Source organism: Podarcis vaucheri (genome assembly GCF_965113315.1).
Source record: "Podarcis vaucheri genome assembly, chromosome: 6".
In the NCBI taxonomy this organism is placed as follows: domain Eukaryota; kingdom Metazoa; phylum Chordata; class Lepidosauria; order Squamata; family Lacertidae; genus Podarcis; species Podarcis vaucheri.
Window position 1 is genome coordinate 48,084,266 of NC_138764.1, and position 25,149 is coordinate 48,109,414.

General features: G+C 43.2%; 2 protein-coding genes across 4 annotated transcripts in view; one reads left to right on the forward strand and one right to left on the reverse strand.

The window, feature by feature from the left end:
• The first annotated feature begins 6,675 nt into the window (after positions 1-6,675).
• The window catches only part of FYB2 (FYN binding protein 2), a 38,199-nt gene continuing 19,725 nt past the window's right edge, over positions 6,676-25,149 (forward strand). For 2 of the 3 annotated variants that reach the window (XM_082228732.1, XM_082228733.1), the window contains exons 1-7: positions 6,676-6,810; positions 12,797-13,583; positions 15,341-15,472; positions 15,960-15,993; positions 18,433-18,527; positions 19,433-19,464; positions 20,223-20,251. In XM_082228732.1, the coding sequence (XP_082084858.1) occupies positions 6,778-6,810; positions 12,797-13,583; positions 15,341-15,472; positions 15,960-15,993; positions 18,433-18,527; positions 19,433-19,464; positions 20,223-20,251 (1,142 nt within the window). In that variant the 5' untranslated portion in view covers positions 6,676-6,777. Of the gene's footprint in view, positions 6,840-12,796; positions 13,584-15,340; positions 15,473-15,959; positions 15,994-18,432; positions 18,528-19,432; positions 19,465-20,222; positions 20,252-25,149 lie in introns of all 3 variants that reach the window. The other variant, XM_082228734.1, reaches the window with a different exon arrangement.
• The window catches only part of PRKAA2 (protein kinase AMP-activated catalytic subunit alpha 2), a 67,634-nt gene continuing 54,245 nt past the window's right edge, over positions 11,761-25,149 (reverse strand). Inside the window, exon 10 of the mRNA XM_082228763.1 lies at positions 11,761-11,775. The gene's annotated coding sequence lies outside the window, so the exon portion shown is untranslated. The remainder of the gene's footprint in view (positions 11,776-25,149) is intronic.

Below are 25,149 nucleotides of genomic sequence, written 5' to 3' on the forward strand. Positions count from 1 at the left end.
AGGGTGGCAGGCAAGAGAAACAAATGGGCAATGACTGAGATGTGAGGCAGAAGGCTTGAAGCTGCCTCCACTGACTCATCAGAAATCTTGCATCCAAATGGCCCAGTTCTAAAAATGAATCCTGAGAACCAAATATCTCTCTCTCTCTCACACACACACACACACACACACACCACATTCCTTTGCTGTGGTCTGTGGAAATGCAATTCCTTTTGTTCAATGTGTGGATAAATGCTATTAGACAGGACTCATCCAGACTTCCTTTTGCGCTGCACTTTCCAGGTACAGGTTTAAAGCTCTGTGTCTGAGCAGGGTTCCCCCCCCCGTGCTTTCCCTGGGGGGGGGGAAAACATGGTTTACCACTGAATTGGAGCAAGTGGCGATCCATGGAAAACTCATTTGCCATTTGCTCCGATGTAGTGGTAAAACATGAGTTTTCACAGGGAAAGCACTAGTACTATCCTCTATCTATCTATCATCTATCTATCTATCTATCATCTATCTATCATCTATCTATCTATCTATCTATCTATCTATCTATCTATCTATCTATCCTCTCACTTAGACGCACAGCTTTAAAGCTCAGACCTGTGCCTAGAAACAGAGTACAAAAGGAAGTCAGGATGAGCCCATCGTTATGTCATAAGAACACAGGAAGCCACCTTATATACTACATCAAACTCTTCATCCCTATAGTCCACATGGTCTACATTGACTGCCAAGGGCTCCCCAGATCCTAAGGCAGAGGTCATTCCTGGCACCTACTGCCCAATCCTTTGAGCTGGAAATGCCAGGAATTGAAACTTGGACCTTCTGCATGCACAACACGTGCTCTACAGCAGAACAATGGACCCTTTCTCATGACCACAACTACCCATGTAACTGGGTGCTTCCACATGCTAGACATGTTAGGCACACACCTAATATTGTTCTCATTTGCAGGTTGACACTCTTGATTGACCTGGGCTGTGAAACTAAATGGTAAAACAACGTCAAAGTGCAGGAGAGATAGCTATTAAAAGTGGTGCGGGGAGAAGGGCCCTGCTTTTTTACCTCCCATGGTCTATAGAGTATACTGGCAGCTTTAGTGACACCTTTAGTTATCGGGTAGCAGAGTTGGGACTGTACCTTGAACCCATCAGGAGACATTGCTAATCTGAACAGACAATACGAGGCTGGATGAATCAGTGGTAAGACTCATCAGAAGTTGCATTCCATTATGGAGAGTGGTATGACTCAGGAGAAGCCAGATTCAAATGCTTTCTTTGCCTCTCCCCTCTGGCCTGTTCAGGAGACAAGAGAGGAAATAAAACCAGGATATTTAGGATTTGAGGTGCCTATTAGAAAAATTGTGGGGTGGCTCAAGTTGGTTGAGATTGTCCTGGGCAAACTTGGGAAAGGTTGTTATCTCAAGGACAGCCCCATCTATGGACACAGCGAGCGGCATATCAGAAGCATTTGGTCAGGCATAGGGGGAATTCAGTGCAATTGACAGCCCAGAATACACTTTCCCATTTGTTTTGGTTTTTTCATTGTCCTGTTTGGCTAGAGCTCTCTTAAAAATTGCTGAGGGGAAAAATAATAGATGTGCAATAAATTTTATTGGTCTGGCAAATAATTTATAAGTTGGCCCAGTAAAAGTTTTCATTACCCACCTTGTCTGTGTTTAACTTAAGGATCAATAAGTGCTGCGGATATTCTCTCCCCCTCCCCTTCCTTCCTCAAATGCTGGAGGAATTACATCAAAGAAACCCAATATGGGTATCGCTAGCTTAGCTCACCCTCTAGTGGAGATTTGCAGCCAAACCCTTTTCAGACAACAATTTGAACATGACTGGCCATACCAAACTGGGATGAAAGGCACCTGCGGAAGGTTGGTGGAAAGCTGCAAGCGGGACATAGGAGCCTGGGGTGCAATTCTGTGCCCCCTTTGGCAGCCATTCCCACTGAGCTCAATGAAACTTTAATTCAATAAAATATGCATATGGTTAGACTGTAAAGGCCCTTCCACACACACAAAATAAAACAGTTCTTGCTTCAATGAGGTTTGTTATGTCCACATAAAATTTACATTTAACAAAACACTCATTCAGTTGGTTTATTTATTGAGGGAACTCATAAAACTGCTTGATCAAAAGAAATTCCCCAAGCGGTGTGCAGATAGCATTATAAATAAATGAATGAAATAGCTAAAATACCTAAACCAATTAAATACAAATATGCCTAAAATCATCATTTATCACTAAAAGCAAAGGTAGAATCATCATTTATCATTTATCATTAAAAGCAAAGGTAGAATCAATAAGACATTGAGACAAATGCAAGTAACAAAATTAAACATCTGGATAGGCTTGCTGGAACAGACAGGTTTTCAGCAGGTGTCTAAAACAGAGCAAGCAAGCAAAAGGTGGCATGTTCAATTCCTGGAATCTCCAGGTAGGGCTGGAAATGTTCCACACATGAAGTCTTGGAGAGCCACTGCAGTCAGTGTAGACAATGCTAAAGGAGATGGGAAAATGGTCTAACTTGGTATAAAACAGCTGGAGGGCTTATAGAGTGCCACCACACTCGCCCTGTGGTCCTAGGATAAATCCAGGTGGATCTGTAACGCTTGTCTCAAAATAAAAGCAAATACTGCAAGAGCAAATCCCTTTCTCCAGTTAGGATTAAAGTGTCCCTCATCTCATTTCCCCACATCAAATTATATATTTTGGGCTTTTGCCACTCTCATGAGATCGCTGTGTTTCAGGAATGACATTGATTGCTATTTTCAAAGGAGCACACAGTCTTGCTGAATCTTGTAGTAAAACTCTCTTCCATTATGAGTCAGGCCTCAACAAGCTGATAAGTCAGTTTAGGAGTCCTTCCATAAAGCAAGAGGACAGAGCCATAGTTCAGCAGCAAAGCATCTCAGAAGGTCCCAAGTATCATCTCCAGGTAGGGCTGGAAATGTCCCCTGTTTGAAATGCTGGAGAGCAGCTGACAGTCAGGGTGAGCCAATTGTGGCTCAGTATGAGGCAACTTCCTATGCTACTCCTTTCCTTGAAGTATGGGTCCTACTTTCCTTCCTTGACATTTCACATTCATTCCCTTGACATTTCAAGGTTGGATTGCTTTGAACGTGTGTTGAGGACCAGGCCATTCCAGTGGGGTGGGGGGTGGAGAATGTTTTAGAGGGTGGGGGTGATTAAAAAAACCCAATCCTCCTGGCAGACTAGGAATATCCCCCCCCCAGTTTAGAATATTCCATCATTCTTCAGCAGAGTTTCTTTTCTTTCAGCAAAGTAAGCGGCTCACATATATGTCAAGCAAAGCTTCAGTAATAATAAAACATTGTAACACAATAACATACTGTCTGAGAGAAACTAAAACAACATGAGGCAGGAATGGCAGTTGGCCTCTCTAACTGAACTTAACTGAATACCCAAAGGGAGGGGCCAATTCCATAGCACAACATAAAAGCCCCGCCCACCAGATGCCAGACATTCTGCTATTCAAATTAGGCCCCAGTGTTTTTCTAACAGAGAATCGGTTTGCTTTTCAGAAAGAAGCAGAGCTGCAATCAGGTGATGAACCAGCTCCAGAATTACAGACTAAAGTAACAAATGACTTTCCACAGCTGGATTTCACTCTTCAAAGAGTTGGGCATCAGCACTATGAAATAAACTGCACAGCTCAGGTGATGATAGAACAGAAACATACTCTTGTACACCACCCTAATCTCCAAGCAGTGTGAGATTCCTGGGGTTCCAGGCACTTACCCAGGATTCAGTTTCTTGGGAACAAGGGACAGTGGAGACTGTGACGTCTTTATGATATATGGTTTATTTACACATATATACAACCTAAGTCTGTGATGGAAGGACTCGCAGCATTAACACCCCAAGAGGGTCTTGCTTCTCCAATAGCCACAGCCTTGGATTCAAGCAGAAAGCAATCATGGTTCTCATGCCCTGACCTCTTCTAATGGCCTACTTGCAGTTCAGCTCACACAAACAACTCAGCTCTGGTTATTGTCACTACCAGCCAGGTGAGGGAGGGGGCCCACCCATGGCCCTCCAGCACAAAGCAACTTCCTTTCTTTAGACTAATGACCCATCCACTAGGGCTCTTTAACTAGAAGCTGGCCTGGCTACTTCAACAATGGGATCCTCCATTAGATTTCAACCTTTGCTGGATCCAGAAATTAGAAGGGGTTTAGACAGCCTAATGCCTCCCCCCACAAAAAAACCCCTTCACACTCTATGGTTTCACTTCCCTTTCGCCAGTACAAGTGTGATTGTGAAAACTCATTCTCAGATTTACTGAATTCACAGCGCTGTGCTTATAAACAATTATCCACTAGAGAGATATAAAGTAATTGCTATGTCCTGTCCTGGGGGGAAAAAGTGATAGGTCAGATTCCAAGAAGCAGCTCACTAAAGAGCAGAAATGAGCAGCTTAATAGATTTTTTAAAAATAAGGCACCTTTCAGTGTACAAAGTGCTTTACAGTTCTATAGTTATTTACCCTTCCAATAATAACCCAGAAATGACTGTTTGGAACCCAACTCTGAGTCTCCCATTGTCCTGGCTCCCACTTTCAGACACAGGGAAGGAACGTACTGATCTCCGTTACCTGGCAATAAAAGCACAGCTCTTTTGCTCTGGGGAAGTGTCTCTTCCCATATCTTAACTTTGCATTTAGGCTTCAGGAAACCTGGTTGTACGGCGAGATTTATAGCAGAGAAAGCACTGCTTGTATGATGAAAGATGATAGCTGTCCTTCCTCAGGCTTACTGCTGGTAAAGAGGAAGAGAATGGCATTTAAAAAGACAGCCACACATCAAGGGTCAGCGTAAGGATGGGATGTTGACTTGGGGCTGAGTTATACGTTGCTGCCGCGTCAAGGCTGCTTTAAATTGCTCCATGTGGTAATTGTCAGCACGTGGTCTGCCATACACAAAACAAGGAAGGCCATTTTCACCCCAGGCATTCTGATTCCCCACCACCACCACCACCACAATAAAAGAACCTGGGACAATGTATAAAAAACTGCCCATTCTCCTTGCATACAGAATGGCTTAAAACTCCCTGAACTTGGAAGCTATAATGCAGGGATGGGAAACTTGTGGCCCTCCAGGCGTTGTTGGATTACAACTGCCATCATACCTGGCCACAGACTATGCTGGATGGGGCTGATGGGAGATTGATTATTTAATTTTCATAAAGCTTATTATATTTAAAATATCTCTAAGCGGTGTACAGAAAACCGAAGCAACAACTGACAACTTACATAAATTTGCAGTTACATTTAAAAATGCTGCATGATTACAAAGTTACTAATCTATATAAATTCATTTTCCTTCTGACACACCCTCCCTCCTGGCCTCTGTATTCTCACCCTGGGCCCAAACAAACTCTCAGCTCACCCACAAAAGTCTCACAATGAGAAGAGTTCATGGAAATAGCGGCCATCACCCTAGATTCTCACTGTGGACTTGCTTTTTATGGGCAGGTCCAAGGCAGATGGCTCTTTCTCAGTCTGCCCTCACCTGTGTCCCATTCAGCTGCACTCTCCACACCCAGTTCCAAGTACAGCAGGTATGCATAGTTTCCCAGGGGGTCCAAAGGGAGAGATAAGCCCCCCCTCCATTCTTAGTCCATCCTTCTTCATCTGCAGAGCTACAGGTTGGTTCCGCATTCCTGCTGCAATGCATAAACTAGCCTAGCCAACATTCATTCTTATCCTTTAATATACCTGTTGAATTATGTTAAGGATAGATTTGTACCCTATTTCCCTGCTCAAATTGCTTGCTTCTTTCACACCTTTCCCTTTTTATCATTACTTCTTTTTCATCTAACTGATTTCCTCTCTTCTCTCCTTACTTTGTATCCCCAGTGGCTATAATTAGGGTTTTTTTATTTAATTTATTTTGTATCTCTTTAATGTCTTACAATGACTTCTCTGGCCTTTTCCCCTCAAAGTATGAAGACCTCTCTTCCTGAACATTTCTGTCTCCCAGCCATCTTTTCTCAACATGGAGAGGGTCACTGGTGCTGGCATCGGTTCAACAACAAAAAAAAAATATCTATGGCTACATCAAGGCGGGGATATGTAAGTGAGGATGCACTTGATAGGCTTTGGAACTGAGGTCCACATGAAAGTAGCCCATGCTCCCTACCGCATTTCAGAGAAGCAGCACCTGAATTTTGTGTGAGTGTTTAGTTTGATTTCTTGCATCTCCACAGAGAGATATATAACCCAAACGACACCCAAATTATTGGCATAATTTATTTAGTCACAGAATCTGGGCTACATGAGTGCAAAACTAGTTTATGCAGCTGTGTGTATAGTGTGATCTCTGTTCCAAAATGCACAGCCTGCTCTGTACAGCCTTTCCCTCAAAAATCAAGGCCGTGCAGCCGCAACCCATGATGACATTAGCATACCTTTGCTACACTAACAGTTCTCCAAAGACTGACATTTCCTCCATGGGCATGCCTGGTTCGTGTGCAACAAAAGGGGAGATCTGTTTGCAGGTGAAGCAAGTCTGCCTTCTCTCTCTCTCTCTCTCTCTCTCTCTCTCTCTCTCTCTCTCTCTCACACACACACACACACACACACACACAGTGGGTTGGGTTAAGGAGGAGCCAAGTCCTTCAGCCCAGGTGTGATCCTTCTGCATTTGCTCCACCTTAAGCCCACTGGCTCTTGCTGCAGGATTACTCTGAGCTGCCAGGAAGGAAGTTCCTTAAACTCCTCTGCTCTGGGAGCAGACTACCCACACGCTCAAAAATGGGCTGCAACACTGAGCCACCTCAGAAGGAGGTATGAAAGCAAGAGAAAACATGGAAATGGTAACTACAAATGCTGCTCTGCTGCTTTTTTATGTGTCTTTCTGGGGCATTGCCTCTGTTTGCTGTTCAAACAGTTTTTCTTTAGCTTATCTTGTAACATGGTGTGTAGCTCTACGTGGATCACTGCAAAGAACAGGGAGCCGGTTCAACGCTGGGGGAGGTTACCTGATAGGGAGGCATAAATGTTTTCAGGATTTAGCTCCCTATTATTACTTTTGCTGGAAACTTGTTGTGCTGGTCTTGTGGGGCTAAGTTCCACCCCACCCTGTCCAGAGAAAAGAGCAACTTTTTGGAGATATCACAGTTGTGCTATAACTATATGGGGATGTTCAGGGTTAAAAACCAATGCAGGGGGGCATCTGTGGTCCTTAGTTGCCATCAGCCCCAGCCACCATGGCCCGTGGGTCAGGTTTGATGGAGTTGTAGTCCAGGAACCACTGGAGGTTCCCAATCAGTGCCTTAACCTGGCCACAAATGCACCTCTTTACTTTCTAATGTTAGGGTTGAAACCTTATCCTTCTGAGGGAAACATGGGGTTCAAAAAGTGCAGGATGATTTCTTGATGAAAGGTTATGGTTCTCACATGCCTGAGACTACCCGAAGTGCTTATAAAAGGGAAGCCGAGCGCAGCCTGGGGCTGCCCCTTTCAGCAGTGTGTGTGTGTGTGTGTGTGTGTGTGTGTGTGTGTGTGTGTAAAAGAGAGAGACACTGACTGACACACAGAGCGAAACTATACCTGTTGAACTCTTTCTTCTGCACATCTCTGCACTGCAGGAGCCCAGTCTTCCTCCTGACAGTTTTAGTTCTGTTTCTTGGTTTTTCCAATCTCCATGTTTCTGCAGCAGTTTGCAATTTGTTTATTTATTTATTTTAAAATTCTTCTGCATTTTAGTACACATTTTTCCTAGTAAGTACAATTTGTGCACAGTTTTGACTAATGCACACATCTTTGCAAGCAATTTCTCCTAATATTATGCATTTAGTGTGCTATTTTCGGGAATGTAATTTATTTTTATGCACCCTTTCCCCTTATCATATGCATTTTTTGTCAATATTGGTTGGTTGGAGAACTGCGTTGTAACCTTCAGAGGAGCGTGAATTTCAAAGGATGGCAGGGTTTCAGCTTCAGAAACTATGAATTTGATAAAGCTGGCTTTAAATGCATCTAAATTGAAAATTTTCCACATCCTTATTTCTTGATGCGTCCGTTTAAACCCTTTGGGAGGGGGGGGAGGGGAGCAGAACATAACCTTTAATGATTCTTTGTAACCATTGAACCATTTGTAAACACCATAGTCCCTTTCTTATTTTAAGAGTTTGGGCTGCAATCCTTAATCTACTCACTGAGAAGTACACTGAACACAGTGGGATTTACTGCTGGGAAAATATGCCTAGGTTTGTACTGCTAAACTAACAGCCCTGATACACTCTTCTCTTTTCCCTCCCAAAGTCATTCTAGTGTCTTTGATTTGGCTATGAAACTACCTGGCTAACCTCTTTACATTTTAGTCTTTTGAGAAACTGTGGGTGGATTTGCAGGAAAACTTGCCCGAGTTTATACTTTCTGGATGTCATCAAACTTGATTGATGGTACCTGGAGCATGTGGCAAAATTCCAGCAATTGTGGCTGCTGTGGGTCAGAGTACTGTCTTGAGTAAACAAATGATATCTGCAGAATGTTCCTGTTGAGATTTACAAAGCCTATCAGTTCCATAAATAGGAACCATAAGAGATTCCTGTAAATGGCGCTTTGTGGAACTGGCAGATTACAGTCTTGTGCAAAGTATTAAAACAAAAACAAAAACTGGGGAAGCTGATTTGTATCCTCCAAATAGTATCTGGTATGCCCATCCCACCATGAAGCTCACTGAGCAAACTTGAGCAAATCTCACCTACCTCACAGGGTTGCATATTGAGCATAATATAGACCTGGACAGGCAGGGGTGGGGGTGGGGGTGGGGATGGGGGTGAGGTGCATGCTGCCTAGGCCTCTTTGGAAGGATGTGTGAAGAGTTGTTGCAAATGGAATCCCTGATCTGCATCCTTGATTGTGCAGAGTCAAAATTAATGCTCTCCACCCCAAGTTTCAAAGATTTTTTCTGCAGTCTTAAACCAGTTACAAAACTAACATTGCAAAATACAAAGTAACACATTGCTCTTAAACTAGCAATACAGTCCAGTCTTCCTAAAGACCTTAACTTTCCTTTCTCTGCTCCCAGAGAGAAATCCTATACAAGTAACTTGCTTGCTCCAGATCACTGAGCTAAAATGAGCTCCTGCTGCTGCAGGCTCTATTGTCTGTTGAGAAGCTGAGTTCTCAGGTGCCCCAGGGATTAGTCATCACTTAGCTGGAACAGAAATCTCTAGTGTCTCCTTCCGCATTTCCTAGATGCTGCCTAATGCAAACCTCTTTTTTATTTCCGTGCATACGACCATCACATTTTATGCTCATTAAAGTTACATTGTTAACAGGAAAAATGAGATTAAAATGTAATAAATAATCTGGGAACTCATTCCAGAGCATACAAACCCAGCATTGAGTCCTTCATGCCTTTTAGAGCTGAAGTGGCAAGTTTATTGCTGTACAGACTTTTCCCCTCTTACATGTAAACCGGGGACAGTGATCTGCCTGAGTGGCATAGCCCTAGGTCGCATGGGAGCCAACTTCTAGGGGCCAAGGTCCCTTTGATGTGTCCCCCCCCCCCATTGATGGGCATTGGCATTCAAATAGTATGCATGTGCCACATATTTTGATAGATTATGCCGTGTGGGGCTTCCCTCCCCCAATTTTATTCAAGTTGGCATCCCTGCTGAGTAGTGAGCTGCAAATTTGACTTAAGCACTTGGCTTTTTAAATGTTGGTAGCCCTGTTAATAAGAGGGATGCGGGTGGCACTGTGGGTTAAACCACAAAGCCTAGGACTTGCCAATCAGAAGGTCGGCGGTTCAAATCCCCGCGACGGGGTGAGCTCCCGTTGCTCAGTCCCTGCTTCTGCCAACCTAGCAGTTTGAAAGCACATCAAAGTGCGAGTAGATAAATAGGTACCGCTCTGGCGGGAAGGTAAATGGCATTTCCGTGCGCTGCTCTGGTTCGCCAGAAGCGGCTTAGTCATGCTGGCCACATGACCCAGAAGCTGTACGCCGGCTCCCTCAGCCAATAAAGCGAGATGAGCGCTGCAACCCCAGAGTCGTCCGCCACTGGACCTAATGGTCAGGGGTCCCTTTACCTTTAGCCCTGTTAATAGCTTCTACTTCCTGCTCTCTTCCCTTTCTTTCTGGGTGAGTTGTGGTTACAGCTGGTCAAGTGATCTGCTAGGAGCACACCACAACACACCATTCAACCTCACAGCCATCCCCAATTATTGAATTCATCATTCCATTTCTTTGCAAGCCAGCTTTAATGCTAAACAAGATGCCCCCTGACTTCTCAAGGCCTATTGTGTTCTCCCTCCCTCCCTCCCTCATCTGTAATATGAAAACACAGGGGAAGAAATGAGTTAATGTTGGTTAGTGGATTTTAGTAGTGCCCAAATAGTAGATTGGCAGCTAATTTCACCCTTTTCATCATCAGCAGGCTCTGTGTTAAAAACCAAACCACAATTTGAGAGTCAGGTTATATACACACCATACCTTTAAAGCACATCCTGCTCTGCTCTGGGACCTGTACTTCACAGAGCTACAATTTGCAGCAACTACAGTTTGCAGCCTTCTTTGGGGGGTGAGTATGTGGGTTAGGTTCAGCAGCTGCATGGGGTTCAGCAAACTGAGCCTCAGCGTTGGCACAATCCCTAGTTTACTCTCTGTGCTACTCTCCACCCAGGCAGAAATAACTGGTAAATGATAAGTTGGAGCAAATGAACTGAGAATGTCAAGGGCTGGGGTAGAACAGGACATTTTCAATGTTAAAATAATTAAATGGAACAGAGCAAAAACATCTGTCCTTGTTGTAAGTAAAAATAGTGAACTGAGGGAGACTGGAAACTTGAGCTTAAACTGCTACCGGTGGTAATATGTCCACATTATGGAAATGCTTCCATGGAAACAGTCAAGCACTTAATGCTTCTGGCATTCAGGGGCGAAGTACCCCAGCGAGCTCCTGGATGCACTGCCTGGGAAAGCAATAGCACCTGTGTTGCCCTTTCAGAAACAGGAAGAGCTCTCCAGGATTCAACTCTGTAGTTTTCAGCTGTGCTTTTAATGCATAATAAAATCACAAAGCAATTGTTACTTTAAAAAAAGAAGAAGCTTATCTCTAGTTAGGGGGTGGCAACCTGGCAAAGGTTTCATTTTTCATGGTGGCTTCTCTCTGCAGCTCTGATGAGGAATTCGGTAATAAAAGAAGCACCTGGTTTGCAGTGAAGCACCGTAAACAGTGCTGTGCGTTTGAGCAGATCTTAAAGTCCGCCTGCAGATATTGCACCCATGCTGAAGGAACAATGGCATTTATTTTGCCTTGGCTTCCATTGGTTGTAGTCATAACTCAGTGTGACGTTTTGGATGAAGATCAGAGGGGTTTTGGTCTGTCTTTTCCTTTACGGAAATGTTAATTGCATATACATTCCAGACTGGGCTTGGGCATAGTACTGAGTTGTATCATACAGCTGGCTGCTCCAGTACAATCGGAGCAATTGAAACATCTCCTAGGTGCTTTGCATCATGCTGTGTAATGTGAAAATAATAGCGTTGACTAAAAGGGGTTATTCAGGAGAAACTGTTTTGTATTTAATAAGTTGGATGCAATTACGCAAAATTCAATAAAATCTCAGGACAAGGCTCTGCTGTGTTGCCTTCTCATTAAAGGCATCTGTGTCTCTTTTTCAGCATAATGGGGCTTCTGTCCAAGGTTGTCTTGTTTCACCTAATTTTCTGATCCAACAAGCTGTTGCAGGCAAGCACAGTTCTGTGCACAAGGCTGATCTGCATGGCTGCTGTTCCTCCTGCCGAGCAAGCACATTCAGATTTTTATAAGGCAGCTCACAATATACAGGTAGCTCCAAAAAGAGAGCGAGTAAGAAATGGCCACATTTCATGAACCGTGGAATTTGACATCCAGTGCCTAGTTTCTGAGGCTCCCAAGGTGTGCTGCGACATTTTAGATATGGGTGGGGTCACTATAGAGTAAACACTGTAGATGACGACGATCTTATATTCCAAGAAATTACATCAGGACACTGGCTGGGGATGCTAAGCCTCTGAGATGGGCATCTGGATGTGAAGCACCCCCCAAATTCTAGAAATTAAGCTTTGGTCCAATCTCATCCCACAGGCACAGCTTCCTTGTGAAGTTGTCAGTACCCCAGCAGTGTCCATCACTCACAATGTCCTGTGCTCCTCTTTGGGGGGGGAGCATCTGGGTCCATTTAAATTGCCCACACTGTCCCTTCATGATGGAACCAGATGCTTGGCAATGAATTGGACAGATATGCCTAAATCTATTTTGTGTCATTTTCAATAGCAGTCAGTCCTATGTCAGTTTGTCTCATTTTTTGCAGCCTTAAGAAAGGGGCAGGCATGGAAAAATCTGCATGTAAACTGTATGCATTTTGTACACACATATCCTATAAAATACATACATTTTCAACATAGGGAATATATATTTTATGTGCGCAACTTCAGCACAAAATCCACCGTGCATAATCTGGCAGTCATATTCCAATCCACAAGCACATTTGGAAAAATTAAATAAGGCCAGCCCACTGTGAAAAGAGGACGAACCCAATTCCTCTCTGTATCTAGTTGTGCACTGTCATCAGGTAAGCTACAAGAGGTCCACTGACACCAGAGGGGCCCCATCAGAATATACTTTTCACATGAACCTCCTCTATCCTGAATCCAGACTTGATTGCATAACCATCTCACCCAGTACTACACCAGTCTGGGTTCTTTCTCAATTTGGTTTAGAACTGCTTTGTTAAAAATATGATTGATAGTTGTCTCTTGTATGCTTGGCTATTTTAGGAAAGAGCTGGAGACTTCCGAGCACTTCGAGCAAAATTTCAGAATGATTCCAATTTTTCCAGTGCATTGCTCCAGCCTGTAAAGAGCCTTCCTGCAGCAACCCTCCCTCAGCAAAATACTGATGGTAGTCCCGCATCCCATCCTAAACCCAAGCCACTGTGCCGACGACAAATTCCAGATCCTGAGCAAAAGACAGCGCCCTTCAGTTATTTATCGCAGAAGTCTGAAATAGTACAAATCAAGCCTGTGGTGCTACCAAGGGCCCGGCTTCACGAATTGCCTGAAGTCAGGAAGAATGAAGACAGAAAAAGCAAAGACATTATGGAGACAGTTTGTGCAAGAGTTGTACTGGTGGAAGATTCACCAAAGCAACGTCCGGCATCTTATCATTGCCTTCAAGAAACTGCACCGGCAAGCAATTCTTTCCGCAATACTCTGAACATCTGGGAAAGCGCTTTGTTGCAGAGTGACAAAAAGGGGTCCGAGACCCCTCCTCAGCGTTCAAACAGAACAACGTCTCTTCCCCAGCCCAAAACTGCAAACGTTGCTGTCACTCCAGAGGTTCCAGCAAAAGCAGCTGAAAATGAGCAAGCAGTAGTGCTTTCTGCACCAAGCACCCCTTCTCGTCTACAGGTCGAACCTGTTCCATTTCCCACAGTCTCGCCACCTGTTCCACCAAGAAATGCAAGCTCAGAAACACTGGCCCACGGTGCCATTAAAGTTGCTGATTCCCCCCAAGACACTAATGACTTAGACAGGCCAAGCAAGACCTCGCAATGCTCAAACGGTAAACCATGTTACCTGTCTATATTTTGTAGCCCTAAGTCAGTAGTGGGCAACAATACTTTTGTGTTAAAGAACTTGCCTATGATGTTTCTAGTATCTAGCTAAAAGCCAGTCAGTTTGGGATAATGTGAGTAGGTTTTATATGCTTCCTAGACTTTCAGAACAGAACATGAAATGTACATGGGTAGTCCCTACATTGTTTTGAGCAAAAAATACCCTCGCCGCTTAATTTTTCAGAAGGTGTGGCATGAAGAAGGGTAGTTCTCCAGCTGTGTTGTTTAAAAAAAAACTCTGGAGAAATGTTTAAAATGTATTTTTGATCAGTCTTCACAGCTGGAGAGGGTATGCAGTAAAATAAACTGAGATGCTGCTAGGTTATTTTAATCAGTAGCCCCTCTTATAATTGCACAATAAGGGCAATGATAAGTGACCTCTTTCTTCCTCCTAATAATCAACTTGTACTTGCAGGCACTGTGTAAACAATTGGCAATCTGAATGCATTCCTTATTTCTGCAATTTGACCGGTTTCCTGAAGTGAATGTACCTAGCTGCTAATCAATGTCCATTCTTTATAAATATTAACACTTGTCTGCTGTCATGGTAACTTTGGAGTAGACGTTTTGGGCCAGACCAGTACTTGGGAGTCCAACATTGAGGCTGAAACTAATCTTTGCATTGCCTTTTTGCTAATTGAAGAAGAAGAAAAAACCTCCAGCCAGGAAGCTTCTGGTTTGACATGCTGTCTTTACAAAATCCAGGACCAATGCCAACTACGAAAAACATCTTTTTTCTTTCTTTACTGGAACAAGCTGCCTTACAGGAACTTAGCATTCAGCAGCTATTTTGCCAACTTACAATGAATTGCAGGTGACTAATCAGATAAGGTGTGTGTGTGTGTGTGTGTGTGTGTGTGTGTGTTCCAGGATGCTGGCTAACCTTTCTGTGCACTTTGCCAGCTTTGTACCATGCCAAAGGGCTCTTCCTATTAGTCATGAGTGCAGTTTAAATTGTTGCTATGTGACAGAACGGTATATTTGCCAATATGCACAGGTTTCCTTTTCTGATGGCTTTGACATGTAGAGCAAGGTGGTCCACAGAGACCCCCAGGAAGCCTATTACTTACACAGCCCTACTCTATTGGACTCCTATAGGTCAGTGAATGACAAACTCTGTAATTACTCTTGCCTACTGGGTTACAACTCTGCCAAGCATGCTCTGACAGGTGGGAAGGAAGTTCAGGCTTGTGGTTAGAATCCCTGTAGCTGGGTAAATTTTTCCTTTCTTTCTCAAAAGAGCAATTAATTTTGTGAATGCCGTGTCTTGCATCCAGATTGTCGGTTCCCCCACTTGAGAAAAATAATAATAATAATCCAATATCTGCTGTGTGTGCACCTAAGCAATCAAGAACCCATTTCGACAGCCAAAGTGTCAATGTATGTCAATTCCATCATTTGGAAAGGGGCAACTGTATCTGCCAAAACTTGAAAAAAGGAACACCATGATTTTTGTTTGGTCTGTTTTACTCGGTGCTTTTTTTCTGGGGGGTATGCAGGGGTACACATACCCCTAAACATTTTATGAACCTAAGTTTGACCTCACTGAGGGGCAGTATTTCAATATGAATAGGGAAAAAAGAGTACCTCTAAACATTTTTTTTAGAAGAAGAAAAAAACACTAGTTTCACCCATTGCAAAATTCCAGCATGGAAGTTCATTCTCCCTACCAAAGCATTAATATAGTTTCTTCCCTCTGTTACAGAAAGATGGGATGAGGTTGAAAAAAGCCCAAAGCCCAAACCACTTCCTTCCATTATTTCACTTGGTCCTCCTCCAAAGAAACCACCAAGGCCTCCGAATGTCGACCTTGGTCCCTTCCAGAAGAACATTCCAGGTAAGGCATTCTCTGTTTGGATTTTAGGCATTGTTAAAGCAATGGCTGGTGGATGCTGACAAGAAATTGAGATAATTTCCAGTCAAGAACAGGAAGGAGCACTTATCTCAAATGCATGTCTTGGTGACCGAGAGGGAGTGTGTACATGGTTGGGTGGGCTACTTTGAACAAGAAGAGGCATGATTTTTGTGTACATGCATCCCATCACTTGGTGGCTCTTGGTGGGAGTCAACCTAACCTACCCCTAGGTATGCCCTTGGGGACAAATGGAAGTGTAGACAAGCTCAAAGTCTGGAATCAATCCTGTCCATTTACTGCCTGGGTTGTCTTCTCCACTGCAACAGGCTTGTTTGAATTCAGCTTCTTCTGGGACTCTTGCTAGGATCAAGGAATGGAACCACCAGGACACTACATCACTAAATTTCACTCTGGCATACTGTGTGGTTGCAGTTATTGTTTCCTTTACATTACAAAAATTTGTTTTCAGATGCTGTGGATGACGCCTACATGACTCCTGAAACGTAAGTGCACCTCTTTTTATGTTGCCTGAAAATCTAGACTCTTAAGCTCTCTAGATGTTGTTAGACTCCAACTTCCAGCAGCTCCAGTCTGTGTGATCAGTGATCTGGGTGGTGGGAGTTGTAGTCCAACCACATCTGAAAGGCCACAGTTTCCCCATCCCTGCTTCAAGAAAGAATCACTAACTCTCTGGAAACCAGGAATGCAAGTTGTTTCATATTCAAAACCAAATAGCTAACACAGGAATCTGGCAAAAGAGACTTCATTTCATGTACTTTCTTCACTTTTCCTATTACAAGACTACAGACCCAGTTCTGCCTCATTCTCTTTTACATCTAGCTGTCTTTTGCTGGTACTCCTTTGAACCTGTGGTGAACATAAACGTATGTCTCTGTGCAGCAATGTACTTGCTTTTCCTCCCTCTTTAAAGAGATCTGCTCCCACACAGTGTTTTCCCTATCTATTCCTTCTTTCTGGCTTGACATTTCTGAAGCTAGAAGCTTTGAGGCCTGTTCCTGTAAACACACACAAGCTAGTTTAATCCGCAGGTGCTGAGCACTAACTTTTATTGTTATCGCTGGCTGTCAGCAGGCGAGAGTTTTGATTGCATTTGCTCATGTTTAGGCAGCAAGCGTGGGCTTAAGCTGCATAAGTTGTTGTCTGGTGGCCTTTGTTTAGACAGCCTTTCGAGAACGGCTTGTGTTTTTGGACCTTTCTCTCTGTGTGTATGTGTGTCTTGGATATCTGGTGCTGTGGGGAGCAGATAAAATGTGCCAAAAGTAAATCTATACTGCTTATATCAGTTCGGCAAGATGTGTAAGCTGGTGAATAAACTGGGGCATTGACTGCCGTGACATCTTGCAGCTTTGCTGAGGTTGGAGAGATGTGCTTCAACTTAGCTGGACTAAGCTCGGAGGAAAGACAAGTACCCAAGACCTAATGGTTGCATTCACACACCACACATTGCTTCTCTGTACAGTGGTACTTCTGGATACACACACCTCCGGTTGCGTATCCTTCAAGATGCGAATGCGGCAAACCCGGAAGTATTTTCCCGGGTTTCGCAGCGTGTGCATGTGCATAAGCAGTCCCTCCAGTTGCGGAAACCTCGGGATCCGACCGGAGCTCCAGAACGGATCCTGTCTGCAGCCGGAGGTATCACTGTATAGGATCCTGGGAACTGTAGCCTATGCCTCACAAAGCTACAATTCCCAGCACCCTTAACAAAATGCTGTTCCTAGGGTTCTTTGGAGAATGGTGTGGACTTTAAATGTAAGATTTATATGCAAAGGTGCTGGGGTGAGTGGACGTTAGTCCCAGGCAAGTTGCCATTTAGCAACTGGTTCAGTTTCCATAGAAGCCTGGTTTTATTAGTTGGGTTAATGTATACATCAGAAACACTGTCCTGGACAACAAAAGTATATTTTAAAAAAGACAAATGTTGGATGTAAGATTGCAAGCATCCCTGGCACCTGGTTGAATATTTGGCAGCTTCTTGTCTTTGGCCCAGCTGACCATCTGCAAACCTAACACTGTAATACTTACACACAACAAGATCATGTTGGCAATGCTGCTTCATTGATAAACAAGCTGAGCTGCCTGCTTTGGGACCTGTGCACGACACATTTGGCTCTGTCGAGTCCATCTTTTGAAATGATTTATGGAGAAATCAGTCAACAAATGTGCTCCTGGCTTGATGAGATAGAGGCGGGGATTTTTACCCCTTGGGTAGCTGGCAGATTCATTCATTTGCTTGCTTCAGTTTAATAGCATGCTCTTTAAAAATATGCCACTAAATGTGGTTTATTGTTGTTTGTTAGCATTTGTTAACAGTATGTTGGGAAAATAGCTCTTAGCAGGAGACAGGAGGCTGACTTGCCCCATTGGCACTGAACCACAGGAGATGCTCCCTAGTCATTGATGTCATCCTGCTTGCACCTTTCATGAAGCAACCCCAGAAACTTCTCTAAGGCTGCCCTTTGGGCCAGAAGTGCCTTCTGCTGCACTTACCCCTTTTTATGTCCCAACAGTGCTCCAAATGTCTGGCAAACAAAGTTTAGTCTTTATATGCAGGGCTGTATAGGCAGCCAGTAAGTAAGGTCCAGGGCCCAGTCTCTTAATAGATACGTGTTTTAGAAGTTTTTTTGCTGTGTTGTGCATGCAGTTCTTAATATTTCAGAACTTACAGGGCAGTCATCTGCTGTTGTTACATATTCTCTCTCTCTCTCTCTCTCTCTCTCTCTCTCTCTCTCTCTCTCTCTCTCTTTCTCCCTCCCTCCCTCCATCTCTCGCTAAGCTTGTATGGTTCTGGTCAGTATCTGGATAGGAACTTTAAAGTCTGTCACTCTTTGAGGAAGGCACCTCTTCAGAGAGATTTTAATCCTTTCATCTCCCCCAAGAGAGTCTCCAAAACAATGATGCTTTCCCCTCATTTCTCTTAGTCCTGAAACAGAGGAACTAGGCACTTATGAAGAAACAATGTCCTACCTGAAGCTGCCAGAGAGTTCCACCAATGCTGCTCAAGAAATTACACATCGTAAGTCTATTAACAGTTGGTATGCTTATGCCATGCATGCTGTGTGGGCAGGCTTGGTACTGATGGCTGGCCAGGTCAGGCAGCAGCTGGACCTTGCTGCACTGATATTCCCCATCTTCCTCTTCAAGTTCCCAGATACTTTTAAGGAGTGGGAAGGAGTGCCACTTTTGAGTGGGAGCCAAGTTGGGTTCTGAACTGTGGTGGCCATATGCCATTTAAAGTTACTCAAAAGTCATTGCTTCTGTTTGTTGTTGTTGTTGTTGTTGTTGTTTGTTATTATTTTATTAATACCCTGCCCATATGGACGGCTTCCACCATACATAAAAACATAATAAAACATCAAACAATAACAACTTTTCAATAGCTGCCTTCAGATGTCTTCTGAAAGTTGTGTAGCATCCAGTTTGGTTAGTGTTGCAGTGAACCACCTTTGAAAAGTTAGCTATCCTCACACAACAAAAAGCTCCTGGCTCTCTGCTTTGTCTGGAAGTCTTTGGTCTCTTGCTTTTGCGTAACTGGTGTCACAGTTCTTAATCCCTTGCTTGTTAACCTTTAACCCGTCTTTCTAGCTTTCTTCCCCTCCCCCCCCTTTAGCCTTTTATCTTTGTACCTGTATGGAAAATCTCAAACACTTCACTTGCGTAATTATCAGGGTTTGAATGCAGGTGACAATAAACTATATCTCTAATTATACAAATAATGCATGGAGTCTTGCTAGGACGCCTTTTGGTATACTAGGCTGCAGTTATATTGAGGGATGGTTCCATAGCTTATAGCAGCCCAGGTGAGAAATGTTGGGTAACCTACCATTGCAGCTTAAACTCCATATTATGATTAGTGGCTTTAATAATATTAAATGAAATGAAGATGGAACATACTAATTTTTACAAAAATATTTACTCTAGCTTCCAAGGCTGGGAAAAATGAGAATATCGAGGTATGTATTCTCAAACTATGGTAAGTGTGATGTACAAAATCAGAGCACATGAAGGGAGGGGAAGTAGGGAGTGTGTGAGCACATGGCTCATATACATAGCTCCAAATCATGGTGTTGCATCTAATGTAAAAATGGTTCTGTAACTGATTGGTCCTATAATACTGAACACTATTTATAACACTGACCAACTGATGTGCCATCACTCCTTTTCACCCCCATTTCAACAGGTGAACATATTACCAAGTCTACTAAAATGGGCATAGTCACAACGTGGGAGGTTTAGTACAGAGCTGAAGCTGCCTGTGACATTTTTTAAATCTTTTGCTAAGAGACCTGGTGACATGCTTCATCTATGTAAATGAAGAACACTGCCTGGGATTCAAAGGCCCACACACTGTCTTGCACATGGGGGCTTTTCAGCCATGCATTTCTCACCAGCTGATTGCCTCCCTCTGTGCAAACCCTTCAGAGTGGCAGACCCTCTGGAATGCCCATCAGTTTGTTGTCAGGGACTTAGTCCAGAAGGGAAAATTGGCAGGCATGCACACCTCTGTACGCACATGGAAACACACTGTAATTTAGTGTCGTCTTTGGATTCTGGCCATGTTTCATATTAAGTACATGAAAGAACAGATGCAGATCAAGATATTTCTTGAGTAAACATGTTGCTTCAAGACAAACAACGCTGCATTGTTGCGTGATTGACCTGACTTTTCAGGCTATGAAAGCTGAAGTTCTCTTCTTTGTGTTTTGCACAGAAACAAAGTTTTCTCCTTGCCACACCTAGGTAAGTGTACTTTCTGGAGTTTCATGTTATATTTTTGCCCTTGCTTTCTTAAAGTAAGATACCTGGAACAACTGGATTTTAATTATTGATTTATTTGACTTAAAACTGAAGCTGAAGGAATAAGGAAGGTCTATCTGTAAATGTGTGTGAATTTGGAACCTAGGCCTACATATCACCAAACATTCTGTAGCTTATCCAGGAAGGTAAAGGAGTTAGGCAGTGACCTTGGTGTAACACTATATTTCATCTTTTATTTCCTGACAGGAACCATTGTACCTTTATTGTTTGACCAGCCATCTAAACATTTTCCTGATCTCTGTGCCAAGTAGTGCTAGTCATAGAACTGTGGAGTTGGAAGGGACCCTGGGGGTCATTTAGTCCAGCCCCCTGGAATGCAGGAATTTCAACTAAAGCACCCCTGACAGATGGCCATCCAACCTCTGCTTAAAAACTGCCAAAGAATGAGAGTCCACCACCTTCTGAGGGAGTCCGTTCCACTGTCAAACAGCTCTTACTGTCAGAAAGTTATTCCTGTTGTTTAATCAGAACCTTGTATTTTGTACCTTGAATCCATTGGTTCAAGTCCTATCCTCCGGAGCGGGAGAAAACAAGCTTGCTCCATCTTCCACGTGACAGCCCTTTAGATATTTGAAGATGGCTATCATATCTCCTTTTGGTCGTCTCTTTACCAGGCTAAACATACCCAACTCCCTCAATCGTTCCTCTTAAGATTGCCCTCCTCTGCACGTGTTCCAGCTTGTCAATAGCCTTCTTATACTGTAGCACCCAGAACTAGACATAGTACTCCAGGTGTGGTCTGACCAAGGCAGAATAGAGTAGGACTAATACTCCCCTTGATCTGGACACTATGCTTCTGTTCATGCAGCCCAGAGCAACATTAGGGTTTTTTGTTTTTTGTTTTTTTGTTTTTTTTGCTGTTGCATCACACTGTTGACTCATGTTAAGCTAAAACCCTCCCTAGATCCTTTTTTGTACGTACTACTAGCAATCCAGCTGTCCCTCATTTTACATTTGTACAGCTGGTTCTTGATGCCTAAGTGCACTACCTTACATTCGTATATATTGAAATTAATTTAATTAGTTTGGTGCAGTTCTCCGATCTGTTAAGGTCATCTTGAATGCCGATTCTGTCTTCAGTGGCATTTGTTACCCCTCCCAGTTTGGTGTCATCTGCAAATCTGATGAGCATCCCCTGAATTCCTTCATCCAATTTGTTTATTAAGATGTTGAACAACAATGGGCCCAGGACAGAACTTTGCAGCATCCCATCTGTCACTTTTTTCCAGCTTCTCTGCAAGAGTATCCTGGGGAACTTTGTCAAAAACCTTACTGAAATCAAGATACACTATGTCCACAGCATTCCCCTGATTCACCAAGCTTGTAACTCCATTTAAAAAAAAGATATTTGTCTGGCATGACTTGTTTTTGAGAAACACGTGCTGGGTCATAGTAATCATATTTTTATTGATTTTACAATATCATTCCAATAACAGCCTCATTATAACAATGCCAATTTTATCCGATTAATACAATTATTAAAACCAATTATTTATATACTGAATTATACAATTAAGTTAAAGTGGCCTCCTCCTGTGCTAGATTTGATGGGTTCCTTTTTTATTATTTTCTGTGTTCCAAAATCTTAATAATTTCCGTTACATCCCCTTCAAAATAATAATCCCTTATACAACAGCTACAATCTTATGGTTTCACTTCATATTGATTTATTAAGTAATTTATAAAGTTTCAAGTGAGTTAGTCTGTAATCATTGTTCTTTCCTGTGTGTGATATTCCCCACCCCCACCCCGTGATGTTGTCCCAACCATATATGGTGCTGTGTCCTTCATTATTCCAACTGTTGATATTTCCCATCATGACTCGAGGGAAGCAGTTATCTCAGTTTTCCAAAAGCCTCTGTGTCACTTCATCCCATGATTCAAGAGCTTGTTAGAGATCCCTCTGTTCCAACAAATAAACTGTCCTCACCATTTTTTCAACCTAGGAAGAGTGGTCTGATTCTAAACTCCAATGATTAATATGGAAACCTCTGATCTTGCAGCTGGCAGACTCCTTTCCTTCTTTCAGCTGAACATTTATAGCCAGTTATCCTTCCAGTTAGAATACATTCAAAATTGTCTGTCTCCTTCACTTTCCTTTGAAAATAATGGAGAGTAGGGGTGTTTTCTTTCTATATTCCAACATAGTCCTTCCAAAGAGTGAAACTTCCCTCCCTTTCTCTCTCCCTCCATTCCACTCATACACGCAGTTCCAGTTTGATGCTAAATTCCATGATATTAATTCAGTTCCTTTCAATCTCACATTTTGTATTATATTTTAATGTTGCATTCCAAAGAGGGTTGCCAAATCAGAAATGTAGAAGAAAAACTTTGAAGAAACAACCATGGAGTCCCCTCCCCCCACTGTCTCTGGCACTGAACGAAACCTTATCTCAATTCCAGCCTTTAAATCCTTGCAGCCAAAATGTTCCGCAGTTTGTCATCTCATCGCTCCTAGCACGCGCCTGTACTTTACTCCAATTAAAGCCCAATTAGCAGGATATCCTCTGTTTCCAGGAACGGATTGGGGGGGGGGAGTCACGGCAGTCAGAGTGCTCCATGCACCCAGTGCCTTTGCCTGCCCTCGCATTCCATAGGGAGTGCCAGACTGCAGGGCAATCCACAGGTGAAAGCCCATACCTCTCCCACCCAGAGAGGAATTCAAAGAATGAGTTCCCCCCATCATTCTTTGTTTATCTCTGTCTGTAGCTCCCTGAGATGTCAAGGAAGACCTCCATTCCTGGCACAGGCAGAAACAGGAAGCCTGGGTCATAGCATTCAAATTATCCTTTTCTAAGTGCTCACAGACCAACTGTTCTAGGACCTTTCCTGGAATCAGTGTCAAGCTCTCTGGTCAGTAGTTACCTGGGTCTTCTTTTTCCTCCTTTTTGAAGAAGGGGACAATATTTGCCTGCCTCCAGTCTTTAAGGATCTCACCTGTTCTCCAAGAATTCTCAAAGATTATAGACAGAGGCTTGAGATTACACCCACAGGCTCCTTTAGTACCCTTGGGTACCCTTTAGTACCCATCAGGCCCTGGAGATTTGAATTTAAAGGAGCTAGGTGTTCCCTAACCACCTCCTTTCATATCTTGGGCTGCAGCTCCCTCCTTGCATCATTTATTCAGTTACCTCTAGGTTGGGCACTGCGTGTTCTTTCTCTTGTTTCAAATCTAGCCAAAGAAACCATTATTATTATTTTTAACTTCTTTTACAAGCCATTCTGAGCTTTGGTCTGCCCAACCATCTCCCGGCAACTGTTGGCTACTTATGTATACTCTTCCTTCATGGTTTTCCCTTTCTTCCCTTTCTTATACATTCCTTTCTTACATCTCAGCTCATCTGGATGCTCCTTATGCAGCCATATGTTGCTTTAGGTGTCTCTCATTTTTCTTTCTTGTTGGAATTTTGAAGGCCCTTGCGCCTTCAATATTTCACCTTTAAGAATTTCCCATCCATTTTGGACTCCTTCTCTTTGAGCACGGGACCATGGGACTTCGATCCGTAGTTACTTAAGCTTTTTGAAATCAGCCTTCTTAAAGTCCATAGTGCATGTCCAATTACATTCAACTTTCTCTTATCTGTGTATAATGAAACCCAAGAGATCATTCTAATTTCCTCCCAAGGTTCCCTGTAGTTTCACCATCGATCAGTTCCTCCCTGTTGGTGAGGACCAGATCCAAGAGAGGTGGTCCCCTTGTTGCTTTTTCTACCTTCTGTGAAATGATATTGTCAGTGAGGCTATTAAGGAATTTGTTGGGCATTATATTCTTGGCAAAGTTTGAGTTTCAATAGACAGCAGGGTAGCTGATCAATAGATCAATAGAAATCAATAGATATCAATAGATATCAGGGCCCTGTGACTACTACATCTTTCCTTTTGGAATGTTTGGTAATCTGCTCTAGACATACTTGCATGGCACAAAAATAACAGTGGTGCCAAATCACTGTAAAAATGATCCTCCCAAATTTAAGCACATTTGGTGGTATTCAGGCAAGTTTTAATTAGAGTAGCAACACTGACATTGATTAACATGACTAAGTTAGATCCATTAATTTCAGTTCACCTACTCTGAGTAAAACTTGGTTGACTATCGCTCATTAATTTCCATTACTTTTGAACAAGTGAACTTGACTGTCAGCAATAGACATAAGTGAGATCAACAAAGGCAGAACTGGCTTGACTGCGTCCACTGATGGTGATGGGCTTGCTGGTTCCTTTTTGGGTGTGTGGCAGATGTTGCTGGGGACATTTAGAAGCATACTGTATTGCTGAGCCCCTGATAAAATCTGTTGCCATGAGGGAGTGTTGCCATGAGGGAGGCAGATCAAAGGAGTAATCTACAGGTATCTTCTGAGTTTGTTTGAAAACTCTGAATAGATTTCACCCTCATTCTGTCAAAGAACTAGTTCACCTAATGCAAATCTGGAGTATTATAAATTAAAATAGGTTCTGTGAGTCAAAATACACTGGTTAACAGCATGAGGGAGCAAACCTCCTGTAGGCAAAAGTTTCTGTTTTTGCCCTCTATGAGATGCTGCTATTTCAGTGCTAGAACATATAGCCTAGAACAGGGGTTGGCAAGGTTGACCTTGCCAGGGCTGGTTCACTCCAGCGGAGATCCCTCTGTGGGCCGGATCATGAGTGAGCATGCATCACCGTGTTTTCTGGCGTCTGCGCAGACACGATTTCTGGAGTCTGAGCATGCACAGACACGATTTCCGTCCCCATGCCATGCTACGCTGGTTTAGTGCAGTGCGTGGGGACTCACTAAGCGGGTGGCTTGGTTCGGGGGCAGCTTGTGGGCAGGTTAAATGACC